General features: G+C 44.8%; 1 protein-coding gene across 2 annotated transcripts; it reads right to left on the bottom strand.

The window, feature by feature from the left end:
* Positions 1–1,027: 1,027 nt before the first annotated feature.
* Positions 1,028–10,849, bottom strand: LOC135368260 (serine/threonine-protein kinase Nek6-like). Of its 2 annotated transcripts, none has more exons than XM_064601423.1 (8): positions 9,538–10,849; positions 6,387–6,449; positions 6,153–6,263; positions 5,968–6,076; positions 5,465–5,572; positions 3,654–3,748; positions 1,446–1,559; positions 1,028–1,382 (listed from the first exon to the last, which is right to left on the bottom strand). In XM_064601423.1, the coding sequence occupies exons 2-8, from the start codon at positions 6,438–6,440 to the stop codon at positions 1,263–1,265; spliced, it is 711 nt and encodes a 236-aa protein (XP_064457493.1). In that variant the 5' UTR covers positions 6,441–6,449; positions 9,538–10,849; the 3' UTR covers positions 1,028–1,262. The 2 variants fall into 2 exon arrangements, with proteins under 2 accessions (XP_064457493.1, XP_064457492.1); XM_064601422.1 differs by lacking the exon at positions 9,538–10,849 and adding an exon at positions 6,517–9,530.
* Between the last annotated feature and the right edge of the window lie 568 nt (positions 10,850–11,417).

An 11,417-nucleotide genomic window follows, 5' to 3' on the forward strand; every position in this document is an offset into this window, starting at 1 on the left:
AAGTTATTCATTCTATTTAAACCGATTATTTAATTGCACGATTACAATTGATTTATTCCGTATTGTCTCGTCATGAGACACCCCTTGAGATCTGCCAGATTTATTCAACTGTTTCGCGGTACTTCCCCGCAGATAATGCAGCGTGTGTTGCCACTGATATGCTTGTAAATACTGCTGCCCATAGAGGCAGAGGAGTAGCTCCGAAGTGTCTCCGGCTTTCCTTGTCCTCGTAACGCTTTTGAAACACGAGAGAAAAACGAAAGTGTGGTGCGGGGAAATTGACCAATGAAGACAACAACCGCTGGCTCTACTCTGTGAGCAAGCGCCAGCCACGGCAACGTGGTCCTGCGATCTCGACATCAGTTCCAAAAACCGATAATCAGACGTCGAGCACGGTGTAATGCCAAGGCTGTCCAACAGCGGGCCTCGGTAGGCAGTCGAGTTTCACTTGCGGTACACAGTACTCTGTTCAGTTCAGTTTGAACAGTACTCTGTTCATGAAACCTCACGACAAAAGTGCGCGACAAAGTTCGCGGAACCCTGGTTGAGTGACATGGTGACGTGATCGGTTGAGGAACACTGGCGAGGGCATCCTAGCAGAGAAAGCGCGGCTTCCGCTGTTATATATCTTTATAACATTTTATATCTTCCGAGGTGTTACAAGAAAGGGCGAAGGTAAGCGACAAGGAGAAGCTATCCCATTATTTTATTGCGTTACAAACCAATTCAATCTTGTACCACCGTAATTTGGTTTGGAGTTCATTTTTGCTGCATTTCGGGAGGGGGTTTCAGATACCAGGAGCACCGAAAGCCAGAAACCCTAGTTATAAATAATTGGTTCCGCATGTAATCGAAATATTTTGCACTGTGACCGTGAGCATGGTAAGAAACCACGTGATAACATTTTTTATTTATTTAAATTTTTTTTCCAGCTCAAGTTTGGGCCCTGACCAGCTTTAAATCAGTAGCACTACATGTTTGCACAAGTTCCCAATTTGAATTTATACAGAAGAGATGAGGCATAAAATCTAGAATAAAAATGTAACATTTATTACAAATAGTATATGGACATCAAAATATTGCACAAGTTCAGACACAAAACTGTGTCAATCGTGAGGTTCGACTAAGATGTAAATAGTAAATGACAACGGAACGCTGCAAAAAGTGCCAGGTAAAAAAAACAAATATAATAATAAAACGGGTAGAAAAATATTCTTTGGTTGCAGCCCTAGGGAGATTCGTTTTCCAATAAAAGTTTTCGTTCATTTGGCATCAAGAGGGAAGAATCCATTGGTCTTCTCCTTAGCAATCCTGTGCACGTACTTGACACTTGGCCGCTTGGCAGGATTCGGTTTTGTGCACTCTGACACCAAGGATCGCAGCTGTAAGGAACAGCAGTACGTATTATCACAGGAATTGTGCACACAACGTTACCGTGAACCTACGTCGTCCCCGTATACGTCACTGGGAATAGGAGGGTAGTTGCTCTTCATGATCTTTTCAAACAGGGAGAAGAAGCTTGTCTTGTCGCTTGCAAAGGGCGACTGCAGTGCTGCCATCTGAAAGCAGAAATACACCACATTACTTTCTATCTCTCTCCTGCTACGAATGGTCAAACTGTCTCTCCTTCCCCGGCCTCGCAACTATTTCCCATGATCAAAACCTTGAATAAGTTGAGGTTAGAGGGATGGTCACATCCCCTCCTGCCGATTTCGGAACTATAGGGTCATTTTATTCCTTCTGGACCCCGACAATGTTATCGAAAATAGTGATGTGGTTGGACTTTATATTCAACGGAATACTGTAAATGACTAAATGGATGAATAAATCACTCCTAAAATGCTGTCTCATTCGTCAAGCTGCCCATAAGGAGTCACCATGCAAGATATTATTTATTTAATACTAGATATTTTTATACATATTTTATGTATTTATGTTTTATTTTATTAGGTATTTTAAAAAATATTTTAACCAAAAACAGTCCGAGAGTGCAGACGTGGACAGCATTCACGATTTTTGAGTGCTTTTCTTCTTTGTTTCTTTACCTCTCGGCTCCTTGCATCCGCTTGAGGTACACTGGTCTATGTTGCGAGCCCACAAACTGCCCTCTTCTCCTTGCTTCAATCTGGATCCGCTAATAATTTTGGAGAGTATGCAGTAGAACACATGCGCACTGTAGGTCAACCGTTCTTCCGCAAGAGCTCTCCGCCACCATTCTTCCGCAGGAGTTCATCTCGTTCTTTGCAGAACATGCCCGAGCCCAAAATTTTTAAATATTACCTCACTGCTCCTTTAAATGGATTGGTTCACGTACAGAAAGTGTCTCTGTTGTATGCATATGTGCTATGTCTTATCGTATGTTAGATATTATACGTTAATTGTTGCTACTATTATTTATTTTTTCTGGGCATCAGACTGCGGTTCTTTTACAACATTTAATCATTTTCCACCATGTACATTTACATGCTTACTGTCTGTGACCCTGCTGCATGTTCATTCTTCATTCTTTGAGAGCCCAGTGCGCCTTTTTGTAACTTTTCGTATGTTTGCTCCATTTATGTATTCAAGCCCCTCCCCTCTTTCGTGCCCTTGTGTATTGAAAACAAACAAACAAACAAACAAACAAACAAACAAACAAACAAACAAACAAACAAACAAACAAACAAACAAACAAACAAACAAACAAACAAACAAACAAACAAACAAACAAACAAACAAACAAACAAACAAACAAACAAACAAACAAACAAACAAACAAACAAACAAACAAACAAACAAACAAACAAACAAACAAACAAACAAACAAACAAACAAACAAACAAACAAACAAACAAACAAACAAACAAACAAACAAACAAACAAACAAACAAACAAACAAACAAACAAACAAACAAACAAACAAACAAACAAACAAACAAACAAACAAACAAACAAACAAACAAACAAACAAACAAACAAACAAACAAACAAACAAACAAACAAACAAACAAACAAACAAACAAACAAACAAACAAACAAACAAACAAACAAACAAACAAACAAACAAACAAACAAACAAACAAACAAACAAACAAACAAACAAACAAACAAACAAACAAACAAACAAACAAACAAACAAACAAACAAACAAACAAACAAACAAACAAACAAACAAACAAACAAACAAACAAACAAACAAACAAACAAACAAACAAACAAACAAACAAACAAACAAACAAACAAACAAACAAACAAACAAACAAACAAACAAACAAACAAACAAACAAATAAATAAATAAATAAATAAATAAATAAATAAAGTCTTTTTTTTAGCTGTGATATGGGATTACATACCCTGTCTCATTCACTGTACAGGGGCTTTCCCCATTTCATGGTCTAGCATTGCTGTTCATGGTGGCGGCAACATGACCTTGAGTACGAGGGCGAAAATGAGGTAGGACGGACGAAGGAACACGCACCTTGTCCGTCCTGCCTCGTCGTTGACCTCAGAGTGTAAGTCATGTTTCCTCTGCCAAGATTGCACCAGATTGCTTGCACCCTGCCTCCGACCTCGAGATCGTTAGTCGTGCCAACGCTTTGATTTCAAAGCGTCACGGATCAATGAAACTCCGTGCGGACGCGGAAAGTGAGAGAAACAACAAATCTGCACTTGCCTCATACAGCAAGCACCCTAGGGACCAGACGTCGGACTTGAAATCATACGGCTGCTCACGTATCCGCTCGGGGGACATGTAGTACGGTGTACCCACTACAAAAGAAAGGTACCGGAAGCCTTGCAATCGTTGCTTGTTTTTGCACCATAAAGGCATTTATGGGCAAATAAATAAATAAATGAAAAGCAGCATCACTGACTGACCTAATTGCCTTTGTGTTCTCCTAAATTCCATAGGCTACATTCTGCTGCAAACAAAAAAATTATCTCTGCCATTCGGCCCCTATGACCTTATAAATATCCTGTTTATTCATACTCTTTGTAACAAAATTATCATTGTCGTAGCGCACCTATATATTGAACCTGGATATAGAGAAAGTATAGATGTAGTGAAGTAAACCTGCGGTCCCAATGTACTGCAGTCCCAGCCGTGAACTACTGATATGGTAAAGACGCTGATATAGTGATGTTCATCAATGTAGTGATGTTTTTTTTTTTTGTGATCCAGCAAAATTTGATGTAAAGAGGTTCTACTGTCTGTGGTCTTCTGTGTGTGTTCTTTTAGCATTTGCACAGTGCTAACACAACAAACACACAGAAGACAACATACACATGCAAGGAGCTGCTTTTAGTGCAAGGACTCAATACCAACGGGCTCAGATTGACGTGTTCATATGAAGATTTATCACAAAATGCGCACAGAAAAGAATGCCAGGAAGTTATTTTGCGCAATGGAATGCATTGGATTTACGGTGAACAAGCAGTTATAAGAACAAGAACAAAAAAAAAGAATTTTACTAAGCTAAGAAATCAGGTATCAGGTATCGAGCGTAATACAGAAAAATGCCAAATTCCTCCCGAGAATTGCATTGGCTGGATTGCCCGGTTTGTGGCAAAGTACTCCTGCATTTGGGTTCCTACTTAGCTTTTGTTGGACATCTTGCACAGAATAAAACAAAGACAAAAGTACAAAAAAAAAAAAGAGCCTTGAATAAAAGTGAGTTCACACACACGTTTCTAGCAATCGTTTTCCCATGTTGGGTGCACTGGAGTCACAGCTAGAATAACATATTACCTCTGAGTCACCTGGTTCAATATAAACCTCGACCATTTGTAAAGCATGGATAAAGTTAAACGTATGAAAGGAATTCCCTCGGGACGAAAATATTGGTGGCTCTCATCCCGAGGCAATCCCCTTCATACTCCTCTGCCGGGTTCGATGGATTTCTACCCGCCTACGTAAAGGTAAACGGGTTTACTTGGGGGAAAGCCTTAAGAGGGAATCACTTCTTCTGAAATCGATGGGTGATTTTCGCTCACACAAGACACGTGAATCCTGTTAACTATCATCACAAGATTGGTACTGGCGTGTTCTCTTAGCTTTTCTCTAGCCAATGACGTATCTTTTAGAGGACAAGGTTGAGCCGTTGACATTTAATGGATTAAAGTTCGGTGCGTCTCGAACATGTGCTGCCATCTCGATAGAGTGTCGCACACTAAAATATTTGCGAATTCGGGCTCGGTACAAATCAACGGATAGACCCGGAGTTCTGCAAAATGTGTCATTGACAAGGGCAAAGCAAGGAGAACACGCCAGTACTTCTGTTTTGACGACATTTTACGCCGTTTCTGAGCGCTGTGCAAACGAACAAACGTTCTCTATTGTCTTGCGCAGAATTCGTTCTCTATTGTCTTGATTCCCCCTTAACTTGGGCTCGCTCTGTCATCAAAACGACGTGTGCAGACACGACCAGAGCCTTTCACGAAGAAGCGAAAATAAAGTAAACCAGCTGACACTACTGGCGTACTTACACATCGTATTTGCTGCGCTTGTCTTGAAGCTGAAAAACCGTCCCAAGCCCAAGTCGCCCAATTTGACGACACCCTGAGCCGTGACAAAGACATTCGCTGGCTTTATATCTGGAAAAGTGGGAGTTTTGAGATATGTGTGCAAGTGCTTTCAGGTGCCACAGTAACTTGGAAAAATATTTTTTTTATCGCGAAAGAGATAACATGAGGCTTGCATGATGGGATAAGCGTACCATTGTGAATGCGCAGACTCAGAGTGGCTTAAATCTTACGAGTCTTGGCTTAAATGGGTCGCCCAGATCTGGGGTCTTTATTGACCTTACTGACAGCGCCATTCATCTGATGAAGGCCGCTCTGCTGACATGTCTTTTTTTTTTAGCTGTCCTGTTCATCCTCAACAGCGCAGGCACATTATTTTTGCATAAGTGCGGCAACATTTTAAGTGATCTTGACAAACGTGCAACATAATTTGGGTAAGGAATAATATCGAGACACAAGTGATGTACCTCTGTGCATAATCCTCTTGGAGTGCATGTGTTCCACGGCACTACACACCTGCACAAAATACTTCCAAATAGCAGACTCCAAGATCAAAGAGTTCCGGTCTCGGAAGTACTGAAATTTTTATGCAGCTTTTTAAAAGTGAAATTTGTTCATGCAGGGATTAACATCTGATGTCAGATATGGGTACCTTAATCATTTGTGAGAGGTCACCTGCATCAGCGAGCTCCAAGACAATTATCAGTTCGTTGTCTTCAATAAACGAAGCGAGGTATTTGATTACGTTCGGGTGGTCCAGTTGCTGAACAGACAAAAATAAAATGAAACGTGAATCTTCCACGCTTGCATGAGGTGCCCTAAATAGGCTCCCTTGCAGCCCCAAGAAAAAGAAAGAAAAAATAAAACAAGAAAAGAGAGGGCTTACTTGAAGAAGAGCAATCTCTTTCATGCAATCAAGTCTTGCTTTGGCATCAACCATTTCGCAAATCTAGACAAACAGAAGGGATGTTACATTGCTCTCCTTCTGCTACGTTGTAAATATCAGCATTTCTTACACGTATCTTTTTTAATGCAACTTTCTCATCACTCATCTTGCAGTGCGCCTTATAAACAATGCTAAACTGGCCTCTTCCAATTTCCTTGTCGATCTCGAACTTGCTCAAGCTTCCGTACTCGGAGTCAGGAGGCGTCAGCCTTGGCATTTCCATGTCCAAGCTGTGGTTAAGTTGTTTTTGAATTGTTGAAATAGTTCAAATTTGTTGCTACCGCGCAGCAAAGAGATTTCCGTTCTGTTGCAGGATTTGACTAGATTTGACTAGCCTGGCACTTTCATAGACAACTTTGAAGCCACTACATGCCAATCCTACGCTGTGTAAAGTTTCAGTTTCGGTTCAGCAGGTTGCAACGGCATGATATGGGAGTGCATCGCGATTATGTGATCCTGAATGCGTATATATGCTTTTGCACATGCAGTCTTTGCTTTGCTAAAGAATGTCAAATAATATACGGGGTGAATTTAGCAAAGGTTACACATTTCGATCGAGTCCGTCCGTGGCGCTTCAAACTTTGCAAAATGATAGCCATTCGCCCGAAGTCTCACCCTTATTTCTTTCAAATGCTATCTCTTTGTAGAAAAACAGAGAAAGAAGAAAAGCAAATTCTCATCTCATGCATTTCTTATTGTCTTAGACCTGTACGCCGATGCCACTTTGACCGGCAGCGGCGTAGAGCCCACCGGCGACGGCGGCATCAGCGGCGCGAGGCCGCGCGCCGTCATTTCTTCGCGCGCTGACGCCACGCCGGCGCGCCGATATCCCGCGCGCGTTCCGTGTTCCGATCAGTTCCGCTGCGGAGCGCGAAGCTCAAATGGTTTCGCGCACTTATTCTGCCGGTCTTGGCCCCGCGAGTATTCAACTGCCATGGCATCAGAGTCTGGGATCTCCGTTTTTGAAGCGCGTGTCGTTGTTCTCTGTTGATAAGATCTCAAACGAGCGCGGTGTGGCGTTACTCTGCAGCACCTAAGTTTTGCAAGACGGTGACAAGAAGCGAAGGAAGCGAAAGGCAGGCTCTGATTTCTTCTGCGAGGAGTGCCTGACAAACGCAAAAGAGGAGGATGGAGATAAGCCCTTCGATAAGTGAGTATGTTGGTACATGAAAATCTCCTCACCGTTGCTGAACGAATGCAATACATTGGTAAAAGGAGACGTGTAGAAAACGCTTGAGCTTTGTGACTCTTATGCTGTCATTATTATTGTTGTTGTTTTCATTCATTCGTGATAGTATTACGTTGATCCCCATGGGCACCGCGAAGGAAGGCAAGGGGGCCGTTGCCCCTCATCCGCTTGCCGGGGTCTTTTTTGCGCATGACAACTATGCCCTCTGTAAAAATTCCCTCTGAGGGTACAACGTGTGCACCATGTTACTGTGCACAGATAACGGGCTTTCACTGCTTGTTCTAGTCAAAATGTGATTGAAGTAGATCTATTGTTCGTGATAAATTTGTTACGGTTAGACTTTTTTTTTCTTCCCCCCTGACGGACCCTACAAGTTACGTCAAAGGGGGGGACGACAGCCCGCCAGCGACAGAGACAACGCTTCTAGCGCCCCTACACAACGTTGCCACATACCTGACCCAAGCAACGGCGAACCCATACGCCTTCAGCCGAGAAAACAGGTATGCGTGTTGCACACGATAAAATGCCTTGGACTGATCGAATGACGTCAGCACAGCGGGTGCATGACCACTGTTAATCCAGTGGATGGCATCACGAAGAGCGATTCTATGAAGGTCTGAGGACCTGCCGGGGACGGAACATGCTTGGCAAGGATATGTAACATCTTCTCCAACAGAGGTGAAACGCGCAATAGAAGAGTTTTAGCTAAGATCTTATAATCGCTCGTCAGTAAAGTAATCGGACGATAAGCATCTGGGTCCAGTTCTCGAGACTTGTCTTTGCACAGAACAACAACAACACCATTCTGCATGCTGGGGCATAGCAACCCCTGAAGCAGATGTTAAAAACCCGAGTCATGCAAGAACCAATCACACTCCAGAAGCGCTTGTAAAACTCAACTGGGAGGCCATCAATGGCAGGGCACTTTCCGCTCGTCATTGAGGGGATAGACGTAAAAACTTCATTTTGCGTGAGTGGCTCTGAGTCAGCATGCTCCATTTGTTTCGCCGGCAGTGGGCACTCTCGGCTGACAACAGGCTCGTCGTGAGGTGACTCCTGATAAAGGGCCGCGCAATGCTCACGCATTGCTTCCTGAATGTCACCGGGATCAGTCAGAATTGAGCCGTCAGTTGACCTCAGTAATTCCGAAGTCCGGATTTTCTGCCACATAGCGCTTGAGTAACATTCGGGAGCAATATGCCTCCCGGCACCAGCGCACCACATTGCGTTGCGCAACAAATTTGCGCCAGGACTGCATTCGCAAAGAGGCTAGGCGCCTCCGCACGTCCTCGATATCGGACGCAGATTCAGGACTGCGTGAGTCAGGGTGGCGAAGCACAGCTAACACCTGCGCGCGCTGTCTGCCCCAACGCCGAAAACGGTGTGCTGCATCCAGCTTTAGAGCCTCCCTGTGACTAGGCCCCCCGAAATCGGGCGCGGAACAAACATCCGCAAGCCATTTTTTTACGTCGTTTTTAATTTCGGGGTCGTTGAGCAAAGACGCGTTCAGGCGCCAAAAACTGGAGCCAGAGCGAAAATTTAGCAGGCCAGATAAAGATAACAGAACACCAACATGGTCCGTGAGATCCCCCCAGCAGGACGTGTCATACAGCGGGTGATGAAACCCGACAGCCCTGGCGAGACGTAAAAATAAAAGCATCCAGTGTGTGTATTGGCATCGAGGCGGAAGACCAGTCACAAGGACTGGCTCCCATATAACTATCTCTACAAGCTAGGACTAAAACTAGAACTAGTGCAATGCCAACGCCTGCTTGTGAAATCACGTCACGTTAAGGATTGCTGTTCGTGCTTGTCGTCGCCATGCAACAGACCAAGACTGCGGAGAGTTGCGTACGGGATAACGGCACGAAGGAAAGTAACGCTTAGTAGTGAACAACGTACCTTCCATGCGTTTCTTCGAATAGCACAGACGAAGTTAGCCAGCGTCTTCCGAACTCCATAGCACTAAGGACTGCTCTCTCCCTCTGGAAAACTCTGCGAACACCCGCTCGAACGAGGCTTAGAACGTGTGACGGCCCCCGAGTGCGACCGCCGTGTACTGCTATGCAGCGCGCAATCCACACTTCCCGGTCTATCCCGGATTGGAACGGGGGTTGAAGGAGCGTTTGAATGGTGCTCCAGCGAATAAAAGCAGTGTGTATTGTCATAGCGAATAAAAGCAGTACGGAGGCACGGAAGGGCTCATGGGAACTTTAAGCGTCTTACAGCATTACGAGACAGCCAGATGGCGGAGGTAGAAGAACAACAACATTCCCGGTGTGTGCAGCAGCAGCAGCGTCAGCCGGGGTAAATCATAACCGAAGCATGCGACGGAGCAGTGTCGCTCGAAGTTCCCATGCTGCTTTGCGCCGCGTGCTTGGTGGCTTCTTCGTGCAATACACTTCAAGAAACGCACCAAAGGTGTCCGTTTTATGGGCGGTTGAGTAGATAATGACATTGGAAGGGGCAGATCAAGTAAGAAACACAATATTTGATAGGAAATAATATCGATCGGGTACGTTAGGCAACTTATGTTATTGCAGATTCATTGTAAGTTGCTTCAACGTATTACCCTCACCGGCACAAGAATATTACGCTTCCTTGTACCTCAGGAGTGGGTTGTACAAAATGAAATTGTCCTTGCCAGTTGTCCTGGCTGTTAAAATTGCTTTCACTTGGTCTCAATTGCTCTGGTCTGGCGTGATGTGGGCAAGCTAACGCTTGTCCCATCCTACAGTTTCCGATGCATTCCTCTGGTCTCCCTTCAAATCGGCGTATTAATCTTTCGCCTTTGGGCCAGGATCTTTCGCGGTGGAGGGAGGCGAAAGGGAGCCGGTCCTTCATATTTGGAGAAGGGCCCCTTGATAACGCGGTCCGCCCCTGGGTGGGCCGTGTCTTTGAACGCGCGGCCGATAACAAGGTCGTCGGGGCAGTGCCGCTTGCGGTGCTGTTCCGGGAAGATCTTTTCCTGATCTTTCACTTGGTCTCCCTTGCTGTGGTCTCCCTTCAAATCCGCGTATTAATCTTTCGCCTTTGGGCCAGGATCTTTCGCGGTGGAGGGAGGCGAAAGGGAGCCGGTCCTTCATATTTGGAGAAGGGCCTCTTGATAACGCGCTCCGCCCCTGGGTGGGCCGTGTCTTTGAACGTGCGGCCGATAAGAAGGTCGTCGGGGCAGTACCGCTTGCGGTGCTGTTCCGGGAAGATCTTTTCTTGATCTATCGCTATTACGGGCTAATTTGATGCCAATACACTCTCGCTCTTAGGCCGCGTACCCACATGCGGTAGAGATGTGCGCAACCGCCCGCCTCAAGCGGACGCCTATGCATGCCGCCCCAGCTATACTGCCTCCGTCCGCGCTACTCGCCACAGCGAAAGCTTGACAAGATGGCGAACGACAGCGAAGTCGAGCTACTTACCGTAGTGAACGTTTCGTTTCTTACATCAAAGCTTTTGCGAAATCAGCATCGCAGATGCAAGAAACGCAGGCTTTGGGTTCACTCGCTGCGGCGATAGCGCATTCTTTTCTTGCGAACAATGTTTAGCTTTTAACTTTCTGGCACTATGACAGTCAACATCTCACACTTTACTTACCTGCGCTCTCAAATATTATTCCAGTGCCCAGTGGCGTATCTACACTCTTAAAAATGAACTTCACCGCATAGCACGCAACTAGCCAACCATCACCTAGAATGATATCGTTATCTGCCCTGATTTATTGGAAACGGGAGGCGTACGCCTTTTCTGTGACACTTATGCTGTTCATAATTGTCACAAAAAGGCGT

This window comes from Ornithodoros turicata, chromosome 9 (genome assembly GCF_037126465.1).
Source record: "Ornithodoros turicata isolate Travis chromosome 9, ASM3712646v1, whole genome shotgun sequence".
Lineage (NCBI taxonomy): Eukaryota > Metazoa > Arthropoda > Arachnida > Ixodida > Argasidae > Ornithodoros > Ornithodoros turicata.

Excerpts from the sequence above, each read along its gene's own strand:
- LOC135368260 (XM_064601422.1), bottom strand. The coding sequence starts at position 6,669 with ATGGAAATGCCAAGGCTGACGCCTCCTGACTCCGAGTACGGAAGCTTG. Across the intron at positions 6,264-6,386 it reads AAGAGATTGCTCTTCTTCAA|CAACTGGACCACCCGAACGT; the intron begins GTAAGCCCTCTC and ends TTGTCTGTTCAG. Across the intron at positions 1,560-3,653 it reads TAGGGTGCTTGCTGTATGAG|ATGGCAGCACTGCAGTCGCC; the intron begins GCAAGTGCAGAT and ends TTCTGCTTTCAG.